The sequence below is a fragment of the Morone saxatilis genome, unplaced genomic scaffold (assembly GCF_004916995.1).
Source record: "Morone saxatilis isolate NCDOM2014 unplaced genomic scaffold, NCSU_SB_2.0 Contig23, whole genome shotgun sequence".
NCBI classification, from domain to species: Eukaryota; Metazoa; Chordata; class Actinopteri; family Moronidae; genus Morone; species Morone saxatilis.
Genome location: NW_023339796.1, coordinates 9,802,978 through 9,830,130, shown reverse-complemented (window position 1 = coordinate 9,830,130; position 27,153 = coordinate 9,802,978). Strand labels below are relative to the sequence as shown.

The following is a 27,153-nucleotide window of genomic DNA, read 5'->3' as shown; positions in this document are numbered from 1 at the left end:
AACATAAAGATTTCTAACATGGCCTTTAGTCTTTATAGCTTAGATTAAAGTGGGCATTAACTTTAAATCGTTCCTCCTTGTTGCCAAGAAGAAATGTCTCCGTCTTGTCTTCATTTAACTGAAGAAAAAATTTAGTCACGTCCGGTTGTTTACTTACTTTCTGTAAGCACTGACACAGTGGGAAATGTTTTGTACTGTAGAAAGTAAACACGAGTATAAACCCACCCAAAACAAGAAACCAAATACCAGGGGAGGGCGAGAGTGACTGACTACGTCCACCGGCTTATGAAGCAGAGGATCCAGCCTGCACAAGGTGTCAGCCAACCCTCTGATGGACTTCCTGACAATCTCCCTGAGGGAGAAGACAGCAGACAGCACCAAGCAGCGCTATAGGCCTGTCACATCCCTCACAGTTATTCTGCCTTCCTACTCTGTTTCATTTTCCAGACATCTTTCAGACAGCTATCAAAACAATCAAGCTCCCTCTAGTTGTATATTAATTGGTCCACAGCAATTTATAGCCGCTATAATTAATGGCAGTGGGAGTGAAGCAGAAGCAAGCTTGTGTTCTCAATGCTAACTTTACACCCAGGCATAAATGAGAAGAGGGAGTAATTCTTTATTGACAAGAACTGTCCAATACCTCCTTTGGACTGTCATTGCTAATCCAGTTAGCTGACTTTATACAGCAGTGCAAAGTCAGGGCCAGCAGGGAAGACATTATACTGTAGAGCTGCTTAAATACTCGAGTCTATTTAATCATATCAGCATCCCTCTAAAACACCACATATTGACTAAAGGGATCAGACTACTTAGTTGTGATGATTAGTGGTAAAAGATCTAATGGATTCCATCAATCAACAAACACTTCATTGATCTGTCATAGTGTTGTGAGAGTTTTGTATAAAACACTCCTTTCTTTTTAATCAAGGCTCACTTTCTAGTTTTTTCTGCAGCTTTCAACAGCAGATGAAGAACGTGACGTGATAAGAGGGATTTTGTAATTTTGTGTCTGAAATCTGCCATCGGCTGTTATATTTTACCACCGTTGGTACAAATTTCCCACCTTGCCAGAGGCATTGATGTAAGTTCACAAGACATTACCATCATGTTTCTGGGTTTGAATCGTTTTTAACAAATACATTATTTACTCATAGTGAATACAGAAATGTGCAAGAGAAACATAATTGACTATAATTACAGGACAAACAGTATTACAACCAACCTATCAAAATACACTATACATTCCACCAAACACAATATTTCATCTTAACCCATCAAGTGTGAACACTGATGCTTACTCTGCACCTCAATGTATTTGCATCTTTAAAGTCAGAAATAGTGAGAAGCAAGACTCCACTCTTTACAGTTTGTAGGCATGGTGAATTCTGGGAGTACGCTTTAATGTATAAGGTTGTTTGTTCAGTGGGCCATTTTGCAGTATTGTACCATCTTGATAACTGCAATCATGTACCAAGAGACCTGGTGGTTATTGTAAAATGCCAGGTGGAATGAAGCATAGGGGGTTGATTCAGTCTGCTGCGATTTAGATTTTTAGTGGATATTATCTTTATTATTCATAAGGAACTTGGACTCCGTGTTATATTACAGCCCAGCCACTGGGAATCCAGGACTTTCCTCAAATTGGCTGTGACCAGCATTCACATGTGTTGTTGCTGTGTTGTTTTATTTGCTTTTGTTCTCATATCGTAACTGTATATTGTATGGTTTAACATGTATTTTACCAAGCACTTTGTAGCCTTCTTTTGATAGGTGCTTTATAAATAAATGTATTATCATTACTATTATTATTTTTACCATACCTAGAGACAGCACAGAGACTCTTATTTGTGATTTCATGAGGTAGGAGTACCTGGAATTGTTCCATTTAAGCGAGTAGGAACTTGTGGACAGGGTGACAGTACTCACACCGGTCACTGACATTGTAATTTCGTGCAGACATGTGCTTTGGTTCAGAGCTACCAATGCTAAATGGAAACAGCATTGATTTGGGAATAAAAGCTCCAACAAGATTGTATAATATAAATTCCACTCAGTCAGCAAGTTCAGAGTAGGATAGCCCTGGAGAAAGATGTTCATTATCACAAGTCAAAGATCACCCAAGGTACTAGTAACAGTAACCATTAATTCAATTTTAAGGTGGCAAGTTCCATCTTCAGTGATCAGAACATTAAAGTGCTTCCCTAGAAAATTGCCTGGGTTATTCTTGTACCGTCTTCAAGGTGGGAGTAGTCAGTCATTCCTTGGACTTAAACGTTTGTCTCCTAATGGCATCACAGATTAGAGCCTCAGCCAACTTGGCAAAGATTATATTTGACATTGACATATCTGGACCGAGTTGTCCAAAATCATACAATATTGGTTCCTTTGCAGACAAGGTACATCAGCAATGTTCCCTGACACCAACCTGTAAAATTAGTTTTATATATTTCTCAAAAGTTCTCTCTTTGAAAATTCAAGGTCCCTGGAGTCTGCAAGGACAGGGACGATATGTGAATGTCATTTTAGATAAGATTGTCTTCTCAGGAGTGTTGTTTCCAAACTGCTGTCTAAAATGGATGGTGGAAAAGTCACCTTTTTATTCCCTTTAACTGTACTTATAGCTTATTGCTGTCTTAGATGGACAGAAATTAATTTTTGAAAGGTCCTTTGAAGTACTCACAGTGAAGCTTTTCTGCCTTTTATATTCCACGTGATTAGTTTGGCAGCTGTATGAAGTCCTCTGCTTGTGCCGGATGAATAAACGTCAGCATGGAATTAGGCATTAAATCAAACTGGGGAGGGATTCTGACATTAAAAGTTACAGAACATGCTCCTTGTGAAGCAAGTCCACAGTATTCACCACTGTGGTGCAAACAACAGCTAAAGTATCGTCCCTTCGCTATTATGATACCCAATTTATCAAGGAGTCTCATGTGTTAGGGTCAGTACTAAAATATTACATTTCCTCATTATTCATTGCCCATTTCCTGCTTGCCATCAGAGAAACCAGCTGCAGTCTACATTCAGTGAAGTCCCAGATTCTGATTATTGGTATTTAAAAGTCTGCTCTTATGAAGTGAAAGTGTTTAGCAGCAAATACTGTGCTGGTATTAAACTGTGTTAACGATCAGTGACTTCGAAAGGATGGTGCTTCTTTGTTTTGCATAAGTAGAGGCTGAAAAGATTCTTCTAGCTGTAATAAGAGTCATGGAAGTTACAATTTGACTCAGTGATACTAAAAAGGCCTTTTATGACAAATTTAAAACTGGATTATGGGTTGATAGAGATGTTTTCTTAGTAATGGTGTTTTTGAGGAGGGATTACTTAAAACACTTAATTAAAGGTCAATGTACTATCTTATCAGGAGCTTTTAACTAGTATTCAACTAGTGATTAGTTTCAAGTTTTGAGTTTTTTTAAAGCAAAAACAAGCCTCCTAACTTAATTTAATAGTATTCTAACACTTATATGATGGCAAATTAAATATCTTTGGATTATTTTAACTGTTGACATTTTACAGACTAAAAGATTTATTAATTAATCAATTAATTGAGAAAATAACACCATGTTCTACAATTTCCCACTTTCTTTCTCAGCAGTTTAAGCAGTTTGATTTGACTGAAGTGGTTTGGCAAAATAGCTCCAAGGTTCAGAATTAACTTTAATCATCACAATTATTATTTATTTAGCATTTGTCACCTTTGTGTGGTTGAAAAAAAAAATAGTACTCGCGGACATTGAAGCTCAACAATGAGGAGTTTGGGGTCTAGAGTTTAAAACATTTTGAAGTGAATCCCAGCATCCCGCTCTGTTCCTGCATTTTAATGAGTTTATTTGTTCATCATTATCTCAGTAAGGCTTATTGATGTGAAATGTGTCCTTACATTAGTATCAGCTCAGCACTTTCAAACTTGGCTCCTTCTCTCTGTTTTGATTTTGGAAGTACATGAAAGTCCTTCTCTACATGTGGTAAAAGACATTAGGAAAGTCTCTGTGACTTGAAGTGTCCTTGCGCAGGACTTCAGGATATCCCCCCCAGCTGCAGGGACTCTGTTCTGTTCTTGACCTCTGACCTTCCTGCAGAGGAGGCCAAACAATTATGTTTAAATCACAAAAAACAACCAGAAAATAGCAAAGAACTCTTCAACCTTCATGTAAACTCAAAATTTGGATGGCTGAGTATTTGCTGAGATGCACTCTGGTCGACCAAACAAGAGGGGAGGTAATTAGAATCTGAGGAGCAGAGGGACAGGTTGAAACCTATTGCTCAGTATTTAAATGACCTTTCAGCATTGTGAAAATGACATTCTTGTAGCCACCCGTGACATGTCTCCCATCAGATCCAGCAGACTAACTCTGACATTCTCCACACAGTGAGGATACAAAGTGGCTGATGAGAAAGACCACTTAGTCTCTGAACATATCAGTAATCTCGACACGTGTGAATGCAGCCTCAGCTTCCCAAACTGTAGAGTGAAAGAAAGTGTTTTTTCCGGCCACAGAGAAGCCATGATGCACTGAATTGCTGATTTCTTACGGCAGTGCATTAACCAGTACACCTAACTTAAAGCATCTGGAAAAACTCCACAGTGTATTGATTGAGTAGGGGCTTGCACTTCGCTCAGAGTGCACCTATTAATTAGAGAAATGTGCTTTGACCACTTTCCTATATGCTGTAGTTGGAGAAAGATTACTCAATTTTATATAGGTGACAGAGAATGGTACTTGCAGGGCATCAGTGCTCAGTTAACTGTGAGCATAGTGAAGAGCTTTTCAATGAATGTACTTACATTTATACAAAGAGAACTACTCAATGCCTCTGCAAACTGGGGATGAAAGAATTTGAAACTGCACGTTCATTAAGTTGCTCCGTTCAGTTCAGTTCAGTTCAGATCTTTATTGGCCCTCGAGGGGAAATTTGATTGACAGTAGAGGGCAAAAACACAAACACAACATACGAGGGGACATGGGACACTAATCTTAACAGTTACAGCAAACAGCATCTGTTCGTTAAGAGCATCAAACCATTGGAATGGTAGCCATTATAAAGTGCTGCTGAGGCGTCTGAACTTCTGTAGTTATGATGTGTCTTTCCTAAATGAATACTTTTTCTTTCATATTTGACATATTTGCTAAGAGAGAGGTCGCTGTGGTTTGAATTTTTGTTAAACATCTTCAAAGTTAACTCATCTCAGATTAGATTAGGCTGCCTTTGTGTTTTCTGTTTATCTATCCCTTGATTGTCACTCTAATTACAGAGTCAGAACATTGTGTAGCCTTTGCAGTGCTGTGCTTTTGTATTTTACTTAAAAAAGGTATTTAAAGCCTTTCAAACAACAGTACGTTAGTAAGTGTGAAAGTATCTACAGAATGTATGTATTATTAACTTTGTAGTAATTATAAGGTATGACCTACTCTTGTGCCTTTTCTTGCTGACATGCATTAAGTGATGGAGTAAGGGCTGAGTCAGTGGTTAGTGCAGACACACAATGGCAACCCCATTGGTAATGTTAGAGCTGTTAAAGCTGCTCCAATCAATATTTTTACATTAACAATGAATGAAAAGACTACATGTAATGTGAAAAACATTTGTAGCGATTAACCCACAGAAAGTGATGACCCTGTAGTTCCCCTTAGCTCTCTGGAGTGTTTGAGCATCTTTCAGCCCATTGTTTTGGCCAGCTCCTGACAGTTATTTCCAGTTAATGACTGACTGGAAACAGATGCAGCCGCCGGAATTCAGCGAAATGAAAATATCAGTGATTGATGTCTGATTGGATTGGATTTTAAAGGGCTAAACCCATTTTTTTCAAATGAACTGGATTTGGAGATTTTAATCATAAAAATTGTTGCACATTTCAAATATTGCTGTTTTTGTTTTAATCTGTTTTTGGCTTTATTGCTGAAACACATATTGCCTATGTCAGAAATAGCCTGCAGTCATTGGAAACAGTAGACTTTGAGACGATCGACTGTATCATTTATAGGATCAATAAATCAGTGTTTTATTTAGAGGTTGTTGTGCTGCCCCCAAGTGGCCAAAACATTACCTATTGCAGATTTAAGGTTTTCATACATAATATCTCCACTTTCTGATGCAATGCAATGCATTGTACATCTATAACTATGAAAGTTCACTGTGATCTTTATTGACACCAAAAGGAGCTTAAACCTGCAATAACAAGTCCATATGGGCAACTTATGGCCAACCATTTGTTATTTACACATCCAGCAGTTTTAGACCAATACTGTGATTAATTTGGAGTCATGTTTGTGTAAACCTAATGAAGTATAATATTGAGCTCTGTGTTTGGTCTCTACCAACTCCTGAGGGAAATATTTTGCTCTTTAGCTGCTCCACTGGGCTCACCTGCTATGACCAAAAACTACACTATAAGAGTGTACCAAAACAGTAAAGTTCCCGATTGGACAGCTACACAATGAGCTGAAACTTGCTATAAAGCTCTGTTAAGTTGAGGGAAGTTGCAGATTCAAGTGATAATTCTCTATAGGTTCATCACTACAAGTGACCCCTTTCAAGATGTCATTTGTTTCAGTATTAAGGAAATATTAAGGATCGAATATCACATATACAGCACTGCCCAGCTCAAGGTAACCAAGTAATCAATATAACACGCCACATATTTGGAAGCTCCAGACAGTAACTGAATGAAGTAGAGCTGAGAGAGGTATGCACAGAATTAAATTAAGGAGGGGGATGAGAGGAGGAATATATGTGCAGAAGGTTTTAAGGTTTGATAAGGGGATGTATGTAAGAGGGAAGAGGTGTACAGGATAGAGATTGGTGGGTGGGTAAAGAAAAGCTGAAACAACCGGGAGAGAATGGGTTAATCAGGTATGTTCTAAGTAATCCTGACAGGCGATTAGAGGTCCGTGCTTTGCTTCCAACATCAGTTAACTTATTAACTTCATTTTAAATGAATACAGCTCTGAGCAAATCAATTTCAGTCAAGAAGGATGCTTATTAGGATGAACTAAAATAACCTCAGGCCTACATTTTGCGAATATACACCTCTGTCCACGAGTTGAAATGTATGCAGGAGAATGCATTAATAATTGATGCTGTTACAAAACGCATGATAGGGAGGCTGCAGCAAGATAGAGGATGATGTGTGCTGCAAACTTAAGGGATCAGCTATGGTTGTATTGACTAGAACCTAAGTTGTTTTTTGATCTTTTTAATGGTTTTAAAGAGGTCATTGAGAATGTGTACAGTAGATGAATGCCTTCTTTGACTCTCCAGAGTGACTTATGTCATTGTATTATGTATAATCGCTACAAGAAATCTACAAGTTCAGAAGGAATGATGGTTGCCTAAAGATTATAAATGTGAGTCTGTGACTAAGAAGGGTGCCAGGTTTGAATCCAGCTGCAATAAGCTTAATGGGAAAACATGAATGAGTAATACTTTGGCCTTTCACACAACAACGTCAGTTAAGGTTTCATTAAGGAAAGCACTAAACCATTTCCCCAGTGTTGCTCTCAGTGGCTAACAATAGATTATTGTGGTTGTACATGGCAGCTCAGGCTTTGTGTGGGCTGCTGTAACTAAATGTGATGCTAATTGGGAATTGCTGACATTTTGTATCTGCAAACAGTCAACTTTTCAGGAAGTAAGAACACATTTGTGATGTCTCCATTGGGTGATGATTTGGTCAAGGTGTATTTTTCACCAATTAAATAGAACTAGTTTCTTCTGAAGTTAAAACACTGAAGGCCTTCAAGTTGGATTTACAAGGTTTTGGTTACACAGTAACACTGATGCCTGTCAAGAAACCATCCCAGGATAAATCAGTGTTATAAAAGAGTTAAGAATTTGGATCCATTGGAGGTCACTAAATTGAATATGTTTCAGTTTTCATCTTTGCTTCTCTGGTGTATCCCTGTCTGATCCATCCTCCACTACCCACTGTGGGATCAGGTCTTACTTCCCAAATGAAACCGGATCTCTTAAATTCAATGTGCCCTCTAAGATCTCAGTGAGGATTGGTTGATATAACAGTCCATCGCTACTTCCCAGCTCCAGATATCCAACCCCCTTCCCCTCCCTCGGCCACAAAGAGGAAACTAGACCCTTTCTCATTGCGCCTCCCTTGTACATTTAGTTTAGGTGAACCTCCCTTTTAGCACCAGTGTTCAGCGGGTCACCACTGCAGCAAGACAACATCCTGCAATCACAAGTCTTAACTTGTAAACTCTTTGGTGATAATGGGAGCCCCAGAGGAAGAAGCTCCCCGTCCGCCGTCCGACATTACTGTGTTCGGGGCCAACTGTACCCTCCACGGCCTCAGCCACATCTTCCTGCCTGGTGGAGTGACTATCCGACGGCTGCTTTGGGCTGCCGCATTCAGCTCTTCCCTTTCCATCTTTCTCTACCAAGTGGCCGATCGTGTGATTGAGTATTACCAGTACCCTCATGTCACCATCCTAGATGAGATGGACAGTCCCAGCATGTACTTCCCAGCCATCACCCTCTGCAACTACAACAGCTATCGAAAGTCCCAGATCCGTAGAAATGACATCTTCTGGATGGCCGGGCTGTTGGGTGTGGAGCAAGGGGATTTTGATGACTTCATGGCTGCTTTGGGGCAGCCCACTGACAACAGCAAGTTTTTCCCCAGCAAGACCTTCAACATGCTGGAGTTTGTGCAGAGGGCTAGCCACAACATAGACGAGATGTTGCTTGACTGCAAATATAGAGGCAAGGACTGTGGTCCAGAGAACTTTACTACAGTAAGTATGGCTCCTTCTGTGGCTCCAGCCTTGAGTGAAATCCATGTAAACTGCGTCAGAATCATTGTAGGAGAAAAAGTGATCCTTAGGTGGTGAGCTGTGAAAGAGTGTAGTACTATATTAAATATTTTAGATTTCTCTGTAGGACAAATACAGATCCACTAAATATTTGGACTAAATATTTATCAGAAAAATTATGTATTAAATTAAAGTAATTAAGTTTAGTAGTAAAAATTGTACATATTCAATAGAAAAGCTTAAAAGCAAGATTTGAACATATGCGGGAGCCTTTGGCAACAATGCCAAACAACTGTGAGCTATTAAGTAGTCATTATAATGCAACAATTTGAATGCTTCATTCTGCCCACGGTGAAATGAGATACTGTATGAGTCAGTTTATCTTTATGAACACCAGGAGACATTACAGCAGAGATCTGCTGTAAGAGAGTGGTTCTTTTTTATAAAAATGAGCATTGTCATGATGGGATATACACATCCACATCAGATATCATTAGGGAAAGAGATGTCATTTTCATTCAAATTATGTTGTCATTTCTTAATTGTTTTTTCAGTAATGGTTCTGTAATCCTCCATTTTTAAATAATTAATGGCATGTTTGTGGAAAGATTAAGTAGCTCTAGGGGGAACAACAGGTATGGAGAAGTAAGACAGGAAACAATTCTGAGGAATACTAATAAAGCACTGCTTTATCTCTGTTTACAAGAGCTGGTGCCCAAATCATACAGATATTTCCTGGTCTTTTATGATGATTCCAATATTTCAGTTTTCTTGAAGGAGAAATGAGAGTTACTTCCTTAAATGTGTCCTCAGAAATATGTTAACTACTGAGGTGCCATATGGTTCAGCAAATCTCTGCTGACATCATGCATCATGCATTATGAAGCAAACATATGCTGTTTTCAAGACCAGTAGAGTTTTTGATACGTTATTGTGTTTCTTTCTAAATACCTCAGAAGAGTGATCATCTTCATAGTAGCAATGGCACCAAATGTTCTAGTGCTCGGTCTCATCTCACAAAATTAAAAACACATGATGTTACCAAAACAGAACATTGTCACTTTTGCAACGAAAAGCTATTTTTTCTTAACTCGTCTGCTTTTATTTTTGTGAAATCCTGTTTTTTCCTCCTTCAATTTTCCGGCCTCTACCAAAGAGATAAAATCATGTCAGCAGAATTTGAATGGAACTTAATCGTCCTGCTGCAGAGACAGGGGAAGGATTGTATTTCGATGAAATGGGCCATTGATTTGAGTGATGAAAGCCTAGCACCAAGATGGGCTTGTCATGCTACACAATTTCTTTGAGAACCAGCAGCAGTGAAAGTGAGGCAAATTATTTATATTAATTACTTAGTAGTTCTACAGTGGCAGTACTGTTATTTTGTGTGTGAGACAGTGGTTTAAATTGAAAGATGAGGTTTTTGATTTTCAATCCACACCAAACAACCTACTATAAGAAGAGCTTCAGACAGACTTGTACATGAAAATGGCGCATTCTCAGATTTGAGATGTAGCTCCAAAAACAAAATGGCACATGTAAGCTAATAAAGGGAGATTTTGATATCGCTGTGGTCAGTCAGGTGACCTTGGATCTTTCTCATCCCCACGCACAAAGGGCAAATTTCAGCTAAATGTCAGAAACTGGAGACGCTCTGAGGGCCTAAGTATAGAGGGGACTAATTAAAGATTCATGGAGCTGCCTGAATTCCCCCTCCTCGGCCCGCTGATCTTACTGTGGGAGGCTCAGAGGCAGGTCCTCTCACAGAAGATGTGATGTAATGGAGAATACTTATTATATACTTCAGCAACATAACCGAAAGATGACTCACGCAAGGTCTAGACAACATTTGACAATTAGCTCTCGGAGAAAATATATGCATATAACTATTCAAATGCCTCTGCGGATAAATTTGACTTTTGAGTGTAATTCATTTTGATATGGCACTAAAATGCTAGACTATTAGAATAAATAGACTATTATCTTTTCCTATTTAAAACCCTTAGAGTACTATGAGTTTTGCTCTCCTAGAATACGATACTTCAATCTTTTGTATTTTTAGTCGTTCTTTTGTATGTGTATGTGTTTGAGTACACGCACATGTGCTATGTCTGAATGTGCATTTTTGTTTCAAAGACAAACAAAGAAATGGTGGCTAAAGAAACACAGTCACAGGAAAGAGCAGATGTTTCAACTAATGAGCTGGATATGGGTGCAGTGGTATTGAGAAGGAGGAAATATCAAGGCCCCCAAGTGCAATTATTCCCTCTGCATAAAGTAATGAAATATTTTTTGGGGGGAGGATGCTGTAATTCACTAGAGGAGAACGAGTCTTAGATATTAAAAGGCTGGCAGATGGTAGAAGCTGGAAATTTTCTACCCAGTGCTATAAATATATACAGGAGCATAGCCTTGAATGTCCCTATCAATCTGTGAATGAACTGTGATAATAAGTGTTTACACTTACAGAACTTTTGTGCTTCTGCAATACTTGATGTGTATGAAACATACCACACATTTATGTATGTCAGATAGTGTATAACATTATATTAAAGAAAACATTTTCACACACAACTAGCCAAATGACTTTCTTATTTCATTATCAAAATTAATCTCATGCCTCCATTTTGTTGCCTTACAAACAGTCTGTGAACTGGTGTGTGATGGATTGCCTCATTAATACTCAAAAGCGTAAGCACCCCAACACACTGCTCTGGATTAAACCTGCAAGATTGGCTCTGACTAAATAAATCATCTGTCAGTGTGTATATGCAGGATGCATGCTGAAGTTGGTGTGATATCATTTCAATCGATCACCAGCTCAGCGCTATAGCCGGCTTGCGTCAATGCGGAGACTTGATTCTAACACATTTATCCTTTTACTGTTGATCTTTTGTGTTGTAATTGAACTTCCTGTTGAGGTATCAGCTTGTGTTGAAACCAAAGCCGGAGCCTTTTTAATATTACATTATGTTCTGTCTGCAGTGTTTGGGGATTTGTTCAGGGTCTGCCAAACCAGAATCAGGATGGGGTGCTTTACTTCATTCACTGCAGTATAGTCTGGAGGCTGAGGTTAGGTTTGGAGGTCAAAGAAAAGAGAAAGGTGAGTAAAGGAAGCAGAAGTCAGGATTGAGTGTTAGACCTCTTCAGAAACAATGAGTCTGGCTGAGGACAGAGGCAGAAAAAAGGCAGCGTGTGAGATAGGAAAAAAGAAAGGAGAGTTGTAGCTTATACAAGAGAGATGGAGAAGAGCAAGAAATAGAGTTGAAGGATAGAGCTAAGACAAAGTGGAAACAAAGGAGGAGAGATACAGGAAAAGGAGGCTGTGCTGTGCTTAGATTGAGGTGGGACTTGGGACTCAGCTGAGGACTGACACCATCATTGTGATTCAGCCTGCTTTGGAGCCGAGCCAGCGCCACGATGCACAACTGGAGGCATTAGGAGAGATGAAGGGAAGAGGTGTGTGAAGGAGCACAAAATTACAGTGCTGCCTGGAGCATGAAAAGGGAGGGGAGAGATAAAATAAAGCTACACAGTGCAAACAATGAAATAAACAAATCTGAGGCAGCAAACGTAGATGACAGGCCAAATAGCAAATACCTAATGTGTTTGTTCCATTACTCAGTGTCAGTAAAGGCCAGTGTGGGAGCCACTGTTACTGTAAGTGCGGTATTGGCAGTCCGATCAATGGCACTGAAGAGGAATAGTGAAGGAATTCATAACGGGGCCATTTTTTGCTGACTTGCACATCGGGGAGCAGATACTACCAGAGGCAGACATTGGAGGTGCCAGTTGACAAAACCTCTTAATTTAATTAGCTTGTTAGGTGGAGACACCGGACACAAGTAGGGCTCCGTCCAAAACCAATAGTGCAATTATGTTATGTTGTAGATTACCAGCCTTCTGGCATTGTCTGATATCCAAACAAAAGCATGTGTTAGACCTTTTTTATATCCTGATTTTCATATTTTACTCGATAATGATAGGGAATAATGACTCATGGTTTCATATCATGTGTCCTTTTGGTCTTAAATTACCTGTAATGCCCATGTTTAGCTTCTGTTTCCACTAATGGCCTCTGAGATCTATATCCTGCTCTCTTAGCCAATAAAACCGAGGCCTTGCACCTTCTAAAGTACTGTATCGCTATCTTCTTTCAAGTCAACGGAGATTTCCCTCGACACCACGAGTCACTGTACCGGGGAAGCCAGGTATGACAGATTGTTAGAAACGGGAAATCAGTTTTTAGAAGTATGAGTGATGATGTAATGCCATTTTCAAGTGTTAAAAAAACCTTTGCATTTGGATTCTGTTATGGCATTAGTTTGAATGTAAGAAAGAGGGATAGTCTGTGTAGTCTTGCTGATGTTAATAGTTATGATTAGAATTCATAATACGTTCACCTAACACAGGAGAAACTCTTGATAGAATGCTGTTACTTGATGGCACTTTTAGGCCTTTGGCAAGTGCTTACTTTGCTTAATTTCTGGGCAAGTGGGCAAAATGGATTCAGGAACGGATACCAAAAGCCTCCAGCTGAGCAAACAAGATTAGAACATGCTTAAAAAAAAAAAACAAGATTATCCTTGCAAATGAAAGCACCGGTGAGGAAATTTCAGGAGTGAGTTTATCAAAGTGTGACTGCGGGCTGCAGACTGAAAGCTTGACTGACAGCGCACTTATGTTTTTTTTAGTTGGATTCTGCCTGGAATGGAACAAGGGAACAAGACGGCAGGTGTAGCCAGCAGCATCTGTTTTTTATTGATATAGACTGCATCTGCCCTCCACCTGTCCTGCCAGAGTTGGATGTATTGTATATGTGCTGTGTCAGAGATGTTTACAATTACTGTAGATTTCAAATAAGCAACACTACGTTCTGCAGTTTCCTTCACAGAACCTGAAAAACATGCTGCAGCAATTGAAAAATAAAACAATTCTTTGAGAAACAAACAATAAAAAGAAAATAAAAATTGTTTTATGACCAATAAAATGCACAGTCAACATACTCTCCTCCAAACCAGCTTCGGGGTTTATTTATTTATTTTTTCTTAACAAAGTACATACCAATGTTTTCCCTTTTTGATGAATTTTATATGAGGTATTTCAAAGTATAAGCCCCTCTTAGCTAAAAATCCATTCTTGCTTCCCTTGCATTACTTGTGCAGCATACAGAGTGGCTGTGTTGCTTTGCAAGGCAGCAAGAGGTTAGTTTCATTTAGAGGCAGGCCACAAGATGTCTCCCTCTGCTAAAGAAGCTGCCCATCCACCAGAGTGACATCCCTGATTGCAAATGTTTTGGCTCTAACTGTCTGTCTCTTCCAGATTTGCATTTGTTTGGTCATTTTGAAAACACAGTGAAACACAGCAGTTCTCTGCCATTCTCTGGCAGATCTGGAATTTTCAAGGGAGTCCAGTTGTGAAGTTTCTGTGTGTAGCATGCAGGCTGCATATCAAGTAGCTCCATTAGGAATCCTGAACTCACGGTTGAGAAAGTCTGGTGTAATACATGTAGAATATTACCTTATTATTCAAGAAATCAGCTTTTTTCTCATTAAAGCTTTAAATATTACAGAACTTTATAGATTTGTATCTAAATATTTCACAACTAGAACTAGAACTAGGATACTGTATGCCTGTCAATGATTGTGCCTGTTCATTTGATTAGTTCATTTAAACTTGAATTCATTGAATAGATCAATCAAATGTATTGCAGCCACATGACTGTCAATATAAAATACAGTACAAAGCAAACAAAAGGAATATTTCTATATAGAGCTGCAATTATTAAATGTTAACTAGCTGTTTTTCTTCATTATATCTGATATTAAACTGAATATCTTAATGTTTCGGACTGATAGTTGGCTAATAAGGAATTTTAAATTGTAATTGACATTTTTCTTTCTTTTTTGATTTTTTTTGTCAATTTTATGGAAAGAACTGAATTGGCTAAAAGAGGAAATAATTGGCAGATTAATCGACAATGAAAATAATTAGTTGCAGCCCTATTTCTATGTGTGTTCTGTGAGCAATTACTTACAGCTGCAACTAACAATTATTTTTATTATTGTTAAATTATTGTCTCAATTAAGTATTCATTTAGCCTATAAAATGTCAGAAAATTGTACATCACAATTAACATTATCAAATTGCTTGTTTTCTTTGTCCAGCAATACAAAACCCCCAAATATTGTGTTTAAGATTAAGAAACACAATATTCACAATTGAGAACCTAGGGCCAATTAAATTTGACAGTTTTACTAAATACTGCTATTGCTTTGTGTCAGTCTACTAGTTGACTAATCAACTAATGAGTTTAGCTCTACAGTAACTGGACATTAATGTCGGCTATGGCTGCTATTCTTTTTTTTATCTTTGTCTTCTTCTCTGTCTGTGCTGCGTGCCTTTCTGATGTGCATCTAATTGCTGCCAGTATTTCATTTGGTGTTGAACATTCTCACTGGCCCTTGAAGGAGCTCATCCCTTTACTCAGTCTAAACTCTGCTCCTCCTCTAATGAGACCTCTGGGGTTCAGCTTGGCTTTGACATGAAAGAGGATGGTTGGTGTCATTCCCTGACAGTCTCGGGGATCACTGAGCTGGTCTTAAAGCTGGTCAATAAATGTGCAAATCTGAAAAAAATAAAATAAAATTCTTTCAACTAGTTGTACTTTGTAACAGCCATCAACCGCTCATTTCAATTTGGTACATTTTATTACACCATGATCCTCTAATTACATGCTTGAATACTGAGACAGAGATGAAATGTGTTTGCATCCCCAGGAAGATAACAATGGAAATGTGCAAGCAGCAGAAATGTGTTTTCAATAAGGAGGATAGCAATTTTACAGAGGAAAAATCATTAACTTTTGCCTGGAGCGCTTTATATTCTAAAATGGGTGATAGCAGTTCTGTCTTAGGAGCAATATTTAATTAAATTAATGATTTTGCAAAATGATTTCACAAATAAACACAGTTTTAAAAAGTTAGTCACACTAAGTGTAAACCATATTAGAAAAGTTGTATAATATTGCAGTGCAGAGTGTTATAGATTTGAAAGCTTTGTTGTTTCATAGACTGGAAATACTCCAATACTCTTATACAGTGCTGCTCTATACAGTCGTGTTGTATTTCCAATAACACAGTTGAATAGTAAATACAGAATTCTTGTACAAACAAAGCAGTTAACTGCCATGTTCTTTTGTCTATACCCCAGCACATCATTGATTCTGCTGAAAACAAAAACATACACTGGTAAGACTTCATTCAAGTTGTCCAATATTTAAACATAAAGCTGCTCTAATCAATATTTTTACATTTACAGTGGAAAAAAACACTGTGTGACTTGAAAAGATTCACTTGTAGTGATACACCACGGAGAATTATCACTCAACAGTTATCTGTTCTCTACGGAGTGGATGGTTTAGTGTAATTCAACTTAGCTGTTTTGGTTCACTTTCTCCAATTTAATTAGTGGCAGCAGGCGGCTGCTCTGAAACCTAACTGTACACTACCTGCTCAGCACCAAGTGGCAAACAGACAAAGTTAGCGACAAGCAGCTAGAAAGACAGATATTTCTCTCAAGACTTTATAAAGACAAGCTGCAACGAGAATAAATATTCAACTTAGATTCAGCAGGTGGACACGTACGTGACAGATGCTAATGTTGCTCCACATGGTTTACACACTGAATGTGTAAATAGGCAACTGTTTGCTAACGCGTTCTCTACATCAACTTTATAATAATGTCAGTATTGTTTGTGTAAACGCTTGTTGCACTGCCCTAAGAGGCCAAAGAAATCAGTTAATGTAGGTTACATACATGGTGTTTCCACTTTTGGGGATGAAAAGCAGTTCACATCAATCACTCTGAATGGTTACTGTGTTCTCTATTTTGACCTACCAAATAAGTAATTTGAATGTGTAAATAATTGTGGTATTTGCTAACAAGTTTGCCATATCAACCTAAAATATGTCAATGTTGTGCCCCCTAGTGGCCAGACAATCAGTCACAGCAGGGTTAAGACAAGGGAAAATCCTAACAATTGAGAGTCTGAAATAAAAGAATGTTGGACATTTTTGCTGGAAAAAAAGGAATTGATTGTCAAAATAGGCATTCTTTTTCTAGCGATTAATCGTTTGAGGACTGATCTTTTCATCTTTAATAGTAAACTTTATGTAATCTTGTAATCTCAGCAAGATGAAAATCTTTTTTGCAAGAGAGACTTGAATACAGCATAAGATATAGGTACAAACATGACACTACAAAAAAAAAAACAGAACACAGACAGCACCTACACAAACAGTACCAGAAACAATCATCGACATCGCTAACAATGTCTAGACTTAAGTGTAAAATGAAAGAAATTGAGTGAAGGGTCAAATCAAAAGTTCCATTAGGATGCTTTAAAACATACTTGTGCTTAAACGAACCACACAATAAAAAGCTGAAATGAAAGTCCATTGGCGGAAATCAGCTGTCAGAGACCGAAAACGAATGTTTAAAAGTGTAATGATGATTGTCATGCACTGCCTGTGTAACCTCTGGAGCTGGGAGTAATGAAATTGAGCATTGGATCAAACTGCTGACGAGGGATGATTCAGAGACCAGGAGAGCCGTACCCCTCACGCCTCCACTGAGCTTGTATAGGACAAATGAGCTCAAGCATTTAACTCACCAGTAAATTGTCCCTCATATCTATTGACGTGTTTCCAAAGAAACCGAGAATAAAGGAAATCAATGCTGCTGGTCAATCAGTGGAGAAACCAGGCAGTCAGCTATAACTCTGATAAGGTGGTATTGTTGGAGTTATGTTATACTTGCCTGCCACTCATGGAGCATTAGTATTTTTGTCTTCTTTGTTATTCTTTGTTATTGGGTCTGAAACTGAGGTAGTTATCCCTGTTGATGCCGAAATAGAGGCTATTGTTCACTTTGATTGGATCTTTCTCTAACAAAAAGATAATCCCTAATTCTACAATTTAAAAAAAGCCCACCCAGTTGTTTGAGAACAAAGAGGTTAAAGCATAAGGCTAAAAAGAAAGCAATGCCAGGCATCTGTATTGTCTGGAAGCCAGAAAAAAATAGGCGTGGTGCGGACATGACGTACAGTAGCTGTTGGGGGAACTGGATCCAGGCAATTAATTCTGTTGTTTTGCTGCCGGAAAGCCCTGAAAGCACACAGAGGAAAAATAACTATTAACACAGTATTGAAGCTGTTGCTTTTGCTTCTCTTTATTTTTCAGTATTCAGACATTCATTAATGTTATCAGACTGTTAGTACCACAACTTTTGAACACAGAGAAATCTGTGTTCCCCTTGCTCTATGAATTAATAAATTGTGCTATAATTAAATTGCCTAGAGATAAATTTAAATGTTTTGAAACAATCATTTCATTAAATTAAGTTTTCCATCTTAGTTAAAAAACAAATGTGCTGATAGGAACAGAGAGAGACTCATAATTACAACAAGTCTACAGTTTGACCTTTTTATATTTCTATTGAAGGCAGAAAAATCTGTCGCATTTTTAAAATATTCATTCTCCCTACTGAATGACTATGGTCTTGTTAAAGTTAATGTGCAATTCCCAAAACCTTCTCACAGTTTGTAATAATGACATCCAATTCCATTTCACACAGTAATCAAAAGCCTATTTTCTTTTATTCATACCTTCACTTTTGGTTTTACTTCTCACTTATTTACATTGTATGTTAATACAAAAGGCGCCACAAAGAAAATGGTGGTGATGTTTGACACTTTAAAGCAGTGTTGTCGGTCTTCTCATCTCACTCTCAGCAATTCCCCAAAATGTTGAACTATTCCCATATTCACATTTGTATTAGGTTTGAATTTGCATATTTTTCTTCTATGTTTTGAAATAGGGCAACATTAAAACATAATCAATTGATGCATTCAGAATTAGTAGATCAGTTCTGGTCTCTTAACATTTCTCCATCACTCCAGTCAGTAAGACAGGGACCCAGAGATGCCCATTTCCACCCTTTTCTTATATTTAAACTATGTCGAATCCAATTATTTTAGTCCCGTTCATTCCATCTGAACTTGTAAATGATACCCTCTCCTCCAAGTACATGAGCAATCTAATATTTAAAGCTATTTTTTTTTTACAACCATATATTGCCACAGCTGTGATCAGGTTACTCAGCCAATACTCACATTACAGACTGAAAAGATTCCAGCTAACATAATAAAAAAAAAATAGTCTCAGTATGAAGCTGAGCTTTCTGCCAAACAGAATCCACTGAGTCTCACATAAACGGAGCAAAGCACCTTTAATATCAGCCAGAGCCACATCTACATGCAGCAGGATGTCAGCCCTCATTACACTGCATTTGTGAAATTATATTTGATACTGACAGAAAAGAAGAACTAGAAAAGGTGCCGTAACCGATATTTCTAACACATTTTGAAAGGGATTTTGCAGTATTTTTCTCCAAATAGCTGGCTCCCTTCAGTTATCAATTATATAGATATATTGATCCACGAGCAAGCTGCAGATTCTTCACTATTAAAGAATTCCAGACTTCATCATTGCAGAATTTCTTCATCACAATTATTTCTACTTTGATTGATACCTTCCCCCCGCCTCTCTTTACCATTGGAGGTCTACTTCATCACCGGAGGAAAACAATTTCATCCACTGGCTCCACCTCATTCTCCATTCGACTGTAGAGAGAGTGTGTAGGGGGGCAACAAGCCTTATATTCCTTTCTGCAGGCTGCAAGTCAACAGACTAAAAAGCATCTCTTCAATCTGTGGAAAAAGGGAGGAGTTGGGTTCTGGGCAGCTACGGCACAAAGAGAGAAACCACCGAAATCTGCAAGTATTGTCTGGCACTGGAGAGGGAGATGGAGGAGTGAAAGATCTGAGCAACAGGGGTAAGCCTCTCCGGATTTTCAAAGTGATTGCCTCTGGGAGTGAAGTCGTCGCCTACGTTTGCAATTATCACGTCCATTTATCTATTGATGAAGGACTGTTGATGGTTACGCTTGATGTTTTTTGTTAATGGAGTGATTCAGCTGTTTTTCTCATAAAGGAATCATTATGTAAATCAATTTTACCTCCCCCAAGGAGCTCACTTCCTTTTTGTTTATATCTTCACGGTAAAGAAATTTCAAGCCTGAACAGTGGGACAGCTGCACAGTAGGACTCAAGTCGCTGCTACCTGGAATTTGTGATACATAAACCTGGAGATGGTTGTGGAAAAAGCCACTGTGTGTAAATTGGAGATGTCCAGGGTGGGATACTAAGAAATAACATTTGGTGAAGAACGCCTGCCTTGACACAAGCAATTATGGTTGAAGCACCCACAACCGAATCAGTCGCCCTGGGGCCACACAGACAAAATGATGCCCAAGAGACTACTCTCCAGAACATTGAGTCCAGCTCGCTTAAACCAACGTGGAAAGAGATCACAGTGGGTTTCATAATGAAGACTAAGATCCATGGTTTGAAGTTTGTCTTCTCGCCGGACAAGTCGAAACCGCAGCGAGTCATCTGGATCATGGCCTTCTTTGTTTGTGTCAGTCTCCTAATCACCTGGTCCGGGAATCGAATCCTCTACCTGATGTCCTACCCTGCTATCACGAAGATCTACATGGTGTGGGCTCACAACATGTCTTTCCCAGCTGTTACTTTCTGTAATAAAAATGTGTTCCGTGTATCCACTCTGACCAAGGATGACTTGTATCACAGCGGCTACTGGATGGACCTCATGTATCCTAATCACACAGTGATGGAGAGGAGCCTGTCCATCCTTAAAGACAGCCCCAAGCAGGGTCTCCTGAGCCTGCTGGACTTCAACAACTACAATCCGCACCCTGATTACCGCATCAACACCACCGAGATGATGGGACGCCTCGGTCACCAGTTGGAGGACATGCTGCTGGAGTGCAGGTTCCGTGGGGAAACTTGCACCTACAAAAACTTCAGCACTGTACGTACAGAAAGAAAGATGGTGTTTGTCAGGTGTGGATTTGAATGTTGTTTGCAAGGTGTATTAATAATTCATGTCAGCATTTGACGACGCACCCTCCAGCAGCCATTCTCTCTGGGTGTTATAAAGTGTTGATGTTTCAAAGCTGCAAACAAGCCTGTCCTGTTTCTACTTCTCAGACATGACAGCTTTACCCTTATTAAACTTGATGTCTTCAAAAAGTCACTCAAGGAAACAAATACAATGTTACCTTCATGTTGCGGTGGAAAATCAATGTCATGTCATCATCAGTTACCTTATTGTCTTCTTTACAGCTTTTTTCTTTACAGTTACTCATTCGGTTATATTCACCCTGTCAAGTTCTTGAGTTAGCTTTATAACCTGTGACAACAATATTAAGGAAGAAAAATTAGAGAATTAATAATTCAGACCCTGGTAATCAGTTCAAATTAAAATTTTAGCTTCTCTAATTAAACATCTGGAGGGCATGTGTGAGTATATGGTGTGCAGCTGAGTTTCCCATTTAAAACACCAAACGTAAGTCTATTACACCCATACATTTGTGAGTAAGAACTGAATACTGCTTGGAGGAAGTGGATGACATTTGCAAACCATAGTCGCACCATTCTGAATGGTAGTCTTTCTATCAAATACTTTCAATACAAACTGACAGCTTATGACGTCAGATAATATTTAAGGGGCTAAACGGAGAAACTTCTGCAGTGAGAAGTATGCATGCAGAGTGACTCATTTATGTATACAGCACTGTGAATCATTTCAATCTGGGAACATGCTTGTAGATTTAAAACACTGACCTGTCACTGGCATCTACATTGCATTCAGAAATAAATGTAGCTGTGACAACTTAAACTTGTCTTGAGGCAGTTTTAAATGCAAAGTCCTGCTCACTACAAGATGTCAGCTGTCCATGGTGGCTTCCCCGTTTTGCACAAACTAGTGCAGAGCCTCCACACTCTTCACAGCCAGTTTGGGGGTCATAATTTGGATTTAAACTGTGCTGTGCGCTCGCTTCTTAAGCAACACATGGTATGGCTGTGGTGTGACTGCACAGAAGCTCCTGTCTTATCTAAACTTAAATCTGAATCTTTAAAAACAGGTTTCTAGTTACTTTCCAGACCTCATTATATAGCCAGCAGGTGGAAAGGACCAAAGAGCTGTCTTATCTGTCTGAGCTGCATGTAAGTCTCTCTGAGTCTGGGCATGGAACACTGACTCTGATCTCTTGAGAACAGCTTTGCCATGCTGGTTGAGTTTTTGCCAGCAGCCCTCTTACCATGACCTCACCACACTGAGTTGTGAAAATTAAGCATCAGATGACATCCCTTTCCTTCCCGGCGTTACTTGTTGTTTAGGAATGTGGTGAGGATCGATACAGACAGCCACACTGTTGAGGAAGCCAGCAAAAATATCCCAGCTGCCAGGCTGTTTTGTCACAGTGCTATAGTATATCTACAGTATGACCTCTTTCTCTTTGCCAAGTAAGGATATTTGGACAACCATGATTATTAATGTAGGAAGTGTGGCTCAATGTACCAATTAGAATTACTGTAGGGGTTTTATATGAAAGCAAAAAAAGTCTGAATAATTTTAATGAGCAAGGGAATAGCTAATTTTGACAATTAACCATGGATAATTCATGTTGAAATTACCACTGAATTTATTCCATTGAAATTTTTAACTTGAACAAAAAACAACTATCTCAATTTATGTGGTTTGAATTCCCCTTGCCCAAATTTCCAGAAGATAATTCAGGGTTGATATCTCAGATGTAAATTAGTCTTACTGAATTTTGGTGTCTAATTGACTTTAAACAACTTTAATATAGGTTGTTGTTGTTGTTGTTAGTTAGTTTTGGGGGGGGGGGGTTGTTTTCTGAAAATATTTCAGTGCTATAAATTTAGCGGTATTTATTTACAACATTAGATATTCAGTAACGTCTTATTCACACTCACCCCATTTAAAATATGTAGTTGTTTGCTGGGAACACAAACATGTTGCATAGACATTACATGTCTATGTAATTTGATGAACTTGTGTCCAAGGTTTAAGCTGTTTGTAAAGGTTCTTAAGGCTGCAGGTTTTTATATTGCATTGAACTGCATGAAGAATAGATATTGTAGTTCCTCAGTGTTGCATAAGCAATCAATTCTATAGTTGTATAGTCTTATGTCAATATTGATGACTTATCTTGAATTTACTCAATCCCTCAAGCTGTATTCAGAATTTTAGGCTTTCTTAGTCTTTATTCACGCTGCAGCCTGAATTTAAAATGTCACCATTTCTAATTTTCTAGTGCTTCTAATGGCTCATCTTGATGCAGATTTACTTTTACTTGTTTGGCAAAGGATAGAGGATTTTCCAATCACAGAGAGAATCCATAAACTCAAAAATAAAATCTGTCAACTATGAGTGCTGAAGCAAAAGCTGAAAATAAATAACTCAAGCCAACTGGATTAATTAAATCTGAAAGATATTTGGTGTGAGCAAACCTACTGTAGCAATTGCACATCAAACGTTAAGTACCACTGAGCTTTACTGGCACAGGTTTGTAAGTCGAGACACACAAATGTCTTTAACAAATGCAATTTAGAGATTGTTTGTGTGTCCAGAGAGCTTCCACCTCAGATGTTTTTTATTTAATGACGGCAAACTAGTACATTCACTCTAAGTTACTCAGGGGAAATTTTGGAGTGAAATTGGGTAAAGATTGATAGCTACTGCTACTGCTGCTAAGGGAAGCTCATTAATTTCTCAAATCAGAGCCAGGTGCCTGTTTAAAGCCGGTAGTGCTCTCTCTGATAATCACAAAACCTCTGCAATGATTAGCTGTCCTGCACAATTATAGGCTAACATGTAATACACCAGGTTCAGGTGCACAATTTACCACTGCACAGTGGGAAGGGTTTGACTTTTCATTTACGCTCCTGTTTTTTTTTTTTCTGTCTCCCTCTCTCTTTTTTCTTTGTTCTTTTTTACAGATTTACACACGCTACGGAAAATGCTACACATTCAACTCGGGATTAGATGGCAACCCATTGTTGACAACGTTAAAAGGTGGCACAGGGAACGGCTTGGAGATCATGTTGGATATTCAGCAGGATGAATACCTGCCTGTTTGGGGAGAGACAGGTCAGTGCAGCTTTTTCTGACATTGATGGTGGCATTTTAACTTGTAGAACCCTTTTGTGAAAAGCCCTCCATCTTGTTGGGTTACTCTGGAAATCTCTCTTCTAGTCCTTTGTCATTCCTATCGCATGTGGATATATCACTTGGCATAGATAACAAGATTTTCTCATTCACTTCACTGCTACATGTCTGCAGAATTTGAGCTACACAGAAGTGATGCACTAGCTTGTTTAATAGAATATTATCTTGATATGTTTCTCCAGTTCTACAACTAACATCAGGTTTAATAAATTGCATCCACTGACATAGTGTCTTCAATTTATGGCAGACAGCAACGCTTCTGAACCATACATTCATAAAGTATACAGCATGTAATAAATAGTTTGTTGTAAATCTGTTTAATAGCGGTTCCACACACTAACATGTGAGTATCTCGCTGATATTAGCTTTCAGCATGGGGTTTAGGGGCACTTAGTATCAGTACCAGAGCTAAAAGGCGGGTTTCCATAAGCGACGGTACTTGTTGTTACATTTTCTGGCGTGCTGTATCCACAGATGAGACCTCCTACGAAGCAGGCATCAAGGTTCAGATCCACAGCCAGGACGAGCCACCCTTCATTGACCAACTGGGATTTGGTGTGGCCCCTGGTTTTCAAACTTTTGTGTCATGTCAGCAGCAACTGGTACCTAATGTTCAGCCTCCTCCCCTCCAACCTCAGTCTTTTTTGCACTGCTTCATTCTGTGTTTGTCCCCAAATCTTCCCCAGCCAGTGCCCATTACCTCTGTCACAGAGCCTGGAGCAAAATCAGATCTTTGAATTGCCTTGTGAGGGAAATATGCAGTTAAGGTGTTATACACCCACTTTTTCTGGGTACATGAAACAGAGAAAAAATAGCAGCCAAGGAGTATTGATAGAGCAGGGCCAAGTAATGATTGGATGAAAGCATACAGGCATACTGTGCTTATCTGAGCCAAGGGAACCTCAGACTACACAGCATGCAAAATATCTGGCAGCTCACTGTTTGTTTTAGTTTTCATATTGAGTCTTCACTACTTTTAGCATGAAAAAAGAAATATAAATACAGCTTATTTGAATGCTGTGAAAAATGTCTCTAGTGGCACATTTAAAAAGAAGGCAGAGAAAAACTGTGAGGAAGACTTCAAAATTCACACAGCCATTAGCAGGCTTTAATGATCAGAACATTAACTCTAATTAATAAAAAATAAACCAAATTTAAAGTGTTTGAAGAGGGAATGTACAATCTCTTATAATTAGCACGCTTTAAAGAAATTGTTAAAGTAATATTTAACATTATGAATGATTTTTCTCATTGATTTGATTCTTTGCTAAAAGGGTCTATTGGCAGCAGTGTTTAGCCAGACTGCTTTAAAGACTCACTATAAATAACTGACCTCTGAAGACTGACTGTATCTTGAGGGAAAGATATTAAAATGATCCTCATGTTTTTGATGTTAAATTAAAACTACAGAAAGAAGCCTGTGCACCTATCATATAAGTTTATTTCCCAATTCCATTAACACTTTTCTCATTAGTTGAGAAAGATGAGAAAGATGCTTTAAAGGAAGCAGAAAGGTTTGTTGACTATAGAAAATTAGTAAGTAGTCCTCAACTATCCCTTCTGCCATCAGTGAAGGATGAAGAGTAGTCACTATAGTTAATCCAGAATTGATCGTAAAGCCTGTGTGCAAGGTCATAAAGCTGAGCTCACATGGATTTCCTATTCAGATCTAATGAAACTGTATCGCAGTTATGTGACGTTGCTAGGACAACAAATTCAGATTCTTTTGTCTACACTAGAATGGCGCACCAGCCAAACACCAGTCTTTTGATTTCCAAACGGAAACAGTGACAGAATAGAGAAATATCCTCTGGCAAACAGAAAAACCCTCATTGTAAGTCACAAGAAAATGGCGCCTGTGCCACAAAGGATTTTAGGTTTTTGCAGTGATTACCTTTGAGATCAAGTGTTTTTTTGTATTATGCTGCAGGCTCATTAAAATGTCTACCACATAATCAGTCCTTGTGAAGTCTTGAAGTAATGGATACTCTAGCAACTAATCAAATTAATTATTTTGGCAATTAATCGAGCCTAATTAAAATGATTTTGCTCCTAAAGTTAATGGTCTTGGTCAGTTCATAAGCATGAGATAAATGATCACATAAACTTGTCTGCCCTTGTTTTAGCAGAATAACATGGGATGAATGAGGCAGGGTTTGGTCTTCTAAAAACAGACACTTGGACACCACAAAGATGACAAATGTTATTTTCTGGAAGCAGTTTTGAAACATGTAATATCTGTGTCTCACTCTCTTTCTCTTTCTCCATACGAGTGTTGTAAAATGCTGAAGTGTAAAGTGTATCATCATTCAGCCATCTCCAAAAAGTAAATCCAATATATTAATCATCGTCGCAAAGTTTCCTCCTGAAAGCAAAAGTGCACGGATTGTCATTTATAATCATGACACGATCGCCCACACCAGTGACAGCTAAAAGACGTGTTTACGACCTAAAAGATGTGCTGAATTAATTAGACTGTCATTAAAGTCTGGCCAGCATTAATTTCAGTCAGTCTCCAACAAGTAAAGTGACACTTCTCTCAGTGTAATAATAGACAGCTGGCTGAAGCACTTATGATTTCAAGACTTTTCATTTGTTAAGCTTCTGTCAGAGGAATTTAATTTTTAATAGAGGCTATGACTTGTGAGCTCAGAGAACTATGAAGACCACACCACCAAATTTTGGACTAGAATTATGTTCTGGTTGAAACTGAGCTGTGTCCTCACTCAAGCTTGAGTGGATGTAAAAAGAGAATGGCTGAATGACAACCCACCAGTGCACCGATGATGCAAGGTTTTCACGCATCCCTGGGAGTTGTAGCTGTTGTGTTGTTACACTGACAACAAGCCGTGTTTCTCTGCTGAGAGGTCGGCCACTCCGTCCCTTACCTTGCTGTTGCTCCTCTTATTATTTTTATAATGATGTGGGCTGTGTTCCCTCACCCCTCGCCCTAGATGAGACGTCCTATGAGGCCGGCATAAAGGTACAACTTCACACTCAGTCAGAGCCTCCTTTCCTCCATGAGCTGGGCTTCGGGGTCGCCCCCGGCTTCCAAACGTTCGTTTCCACCCAAGAGCAGAGGGTAGCGTATGAATGTCTGGGCTTGCTGCATGCCACAAATACTGTACTGTTACATAGCTACACACCCATCATCAAGTTCCACACTTTCATCTGCTGGTTCCCCCCCCCCCCCCCCC

General features: G+C 38.8%; 1 protein-coding gene across 1 annotated transcript in view; it reads left to right on the top strand.

Moving 5' to 3' along the window:
• Positions 1 to 8,231: 8,231 nt before the first annotated feature.
• Positions 8,232 to 27,153, top strand: part of asic1c (acid-sensing (proton-gated) ion channel 1c) — a 29,563-nt gene continuing 10,641 nt past the window's right edge. The window contains exons 1-3 of the mRNA XM_035670374.1: positions 8,232 to 8,756; positions 23,728 to 23,878; positions 24,431 to 24,558. Coding sequence (XP_035526267.1) covers positions 8,232 to 8,756; positions 23,728 to 23,878; positions 24,431 to 24,558 — 804 coding nt within the window. The remainder of the gene's footprint in view (positions 8,757 to 23,727; positions 23,879 to 24,430; positions 24,559 to 27,153) is intronic.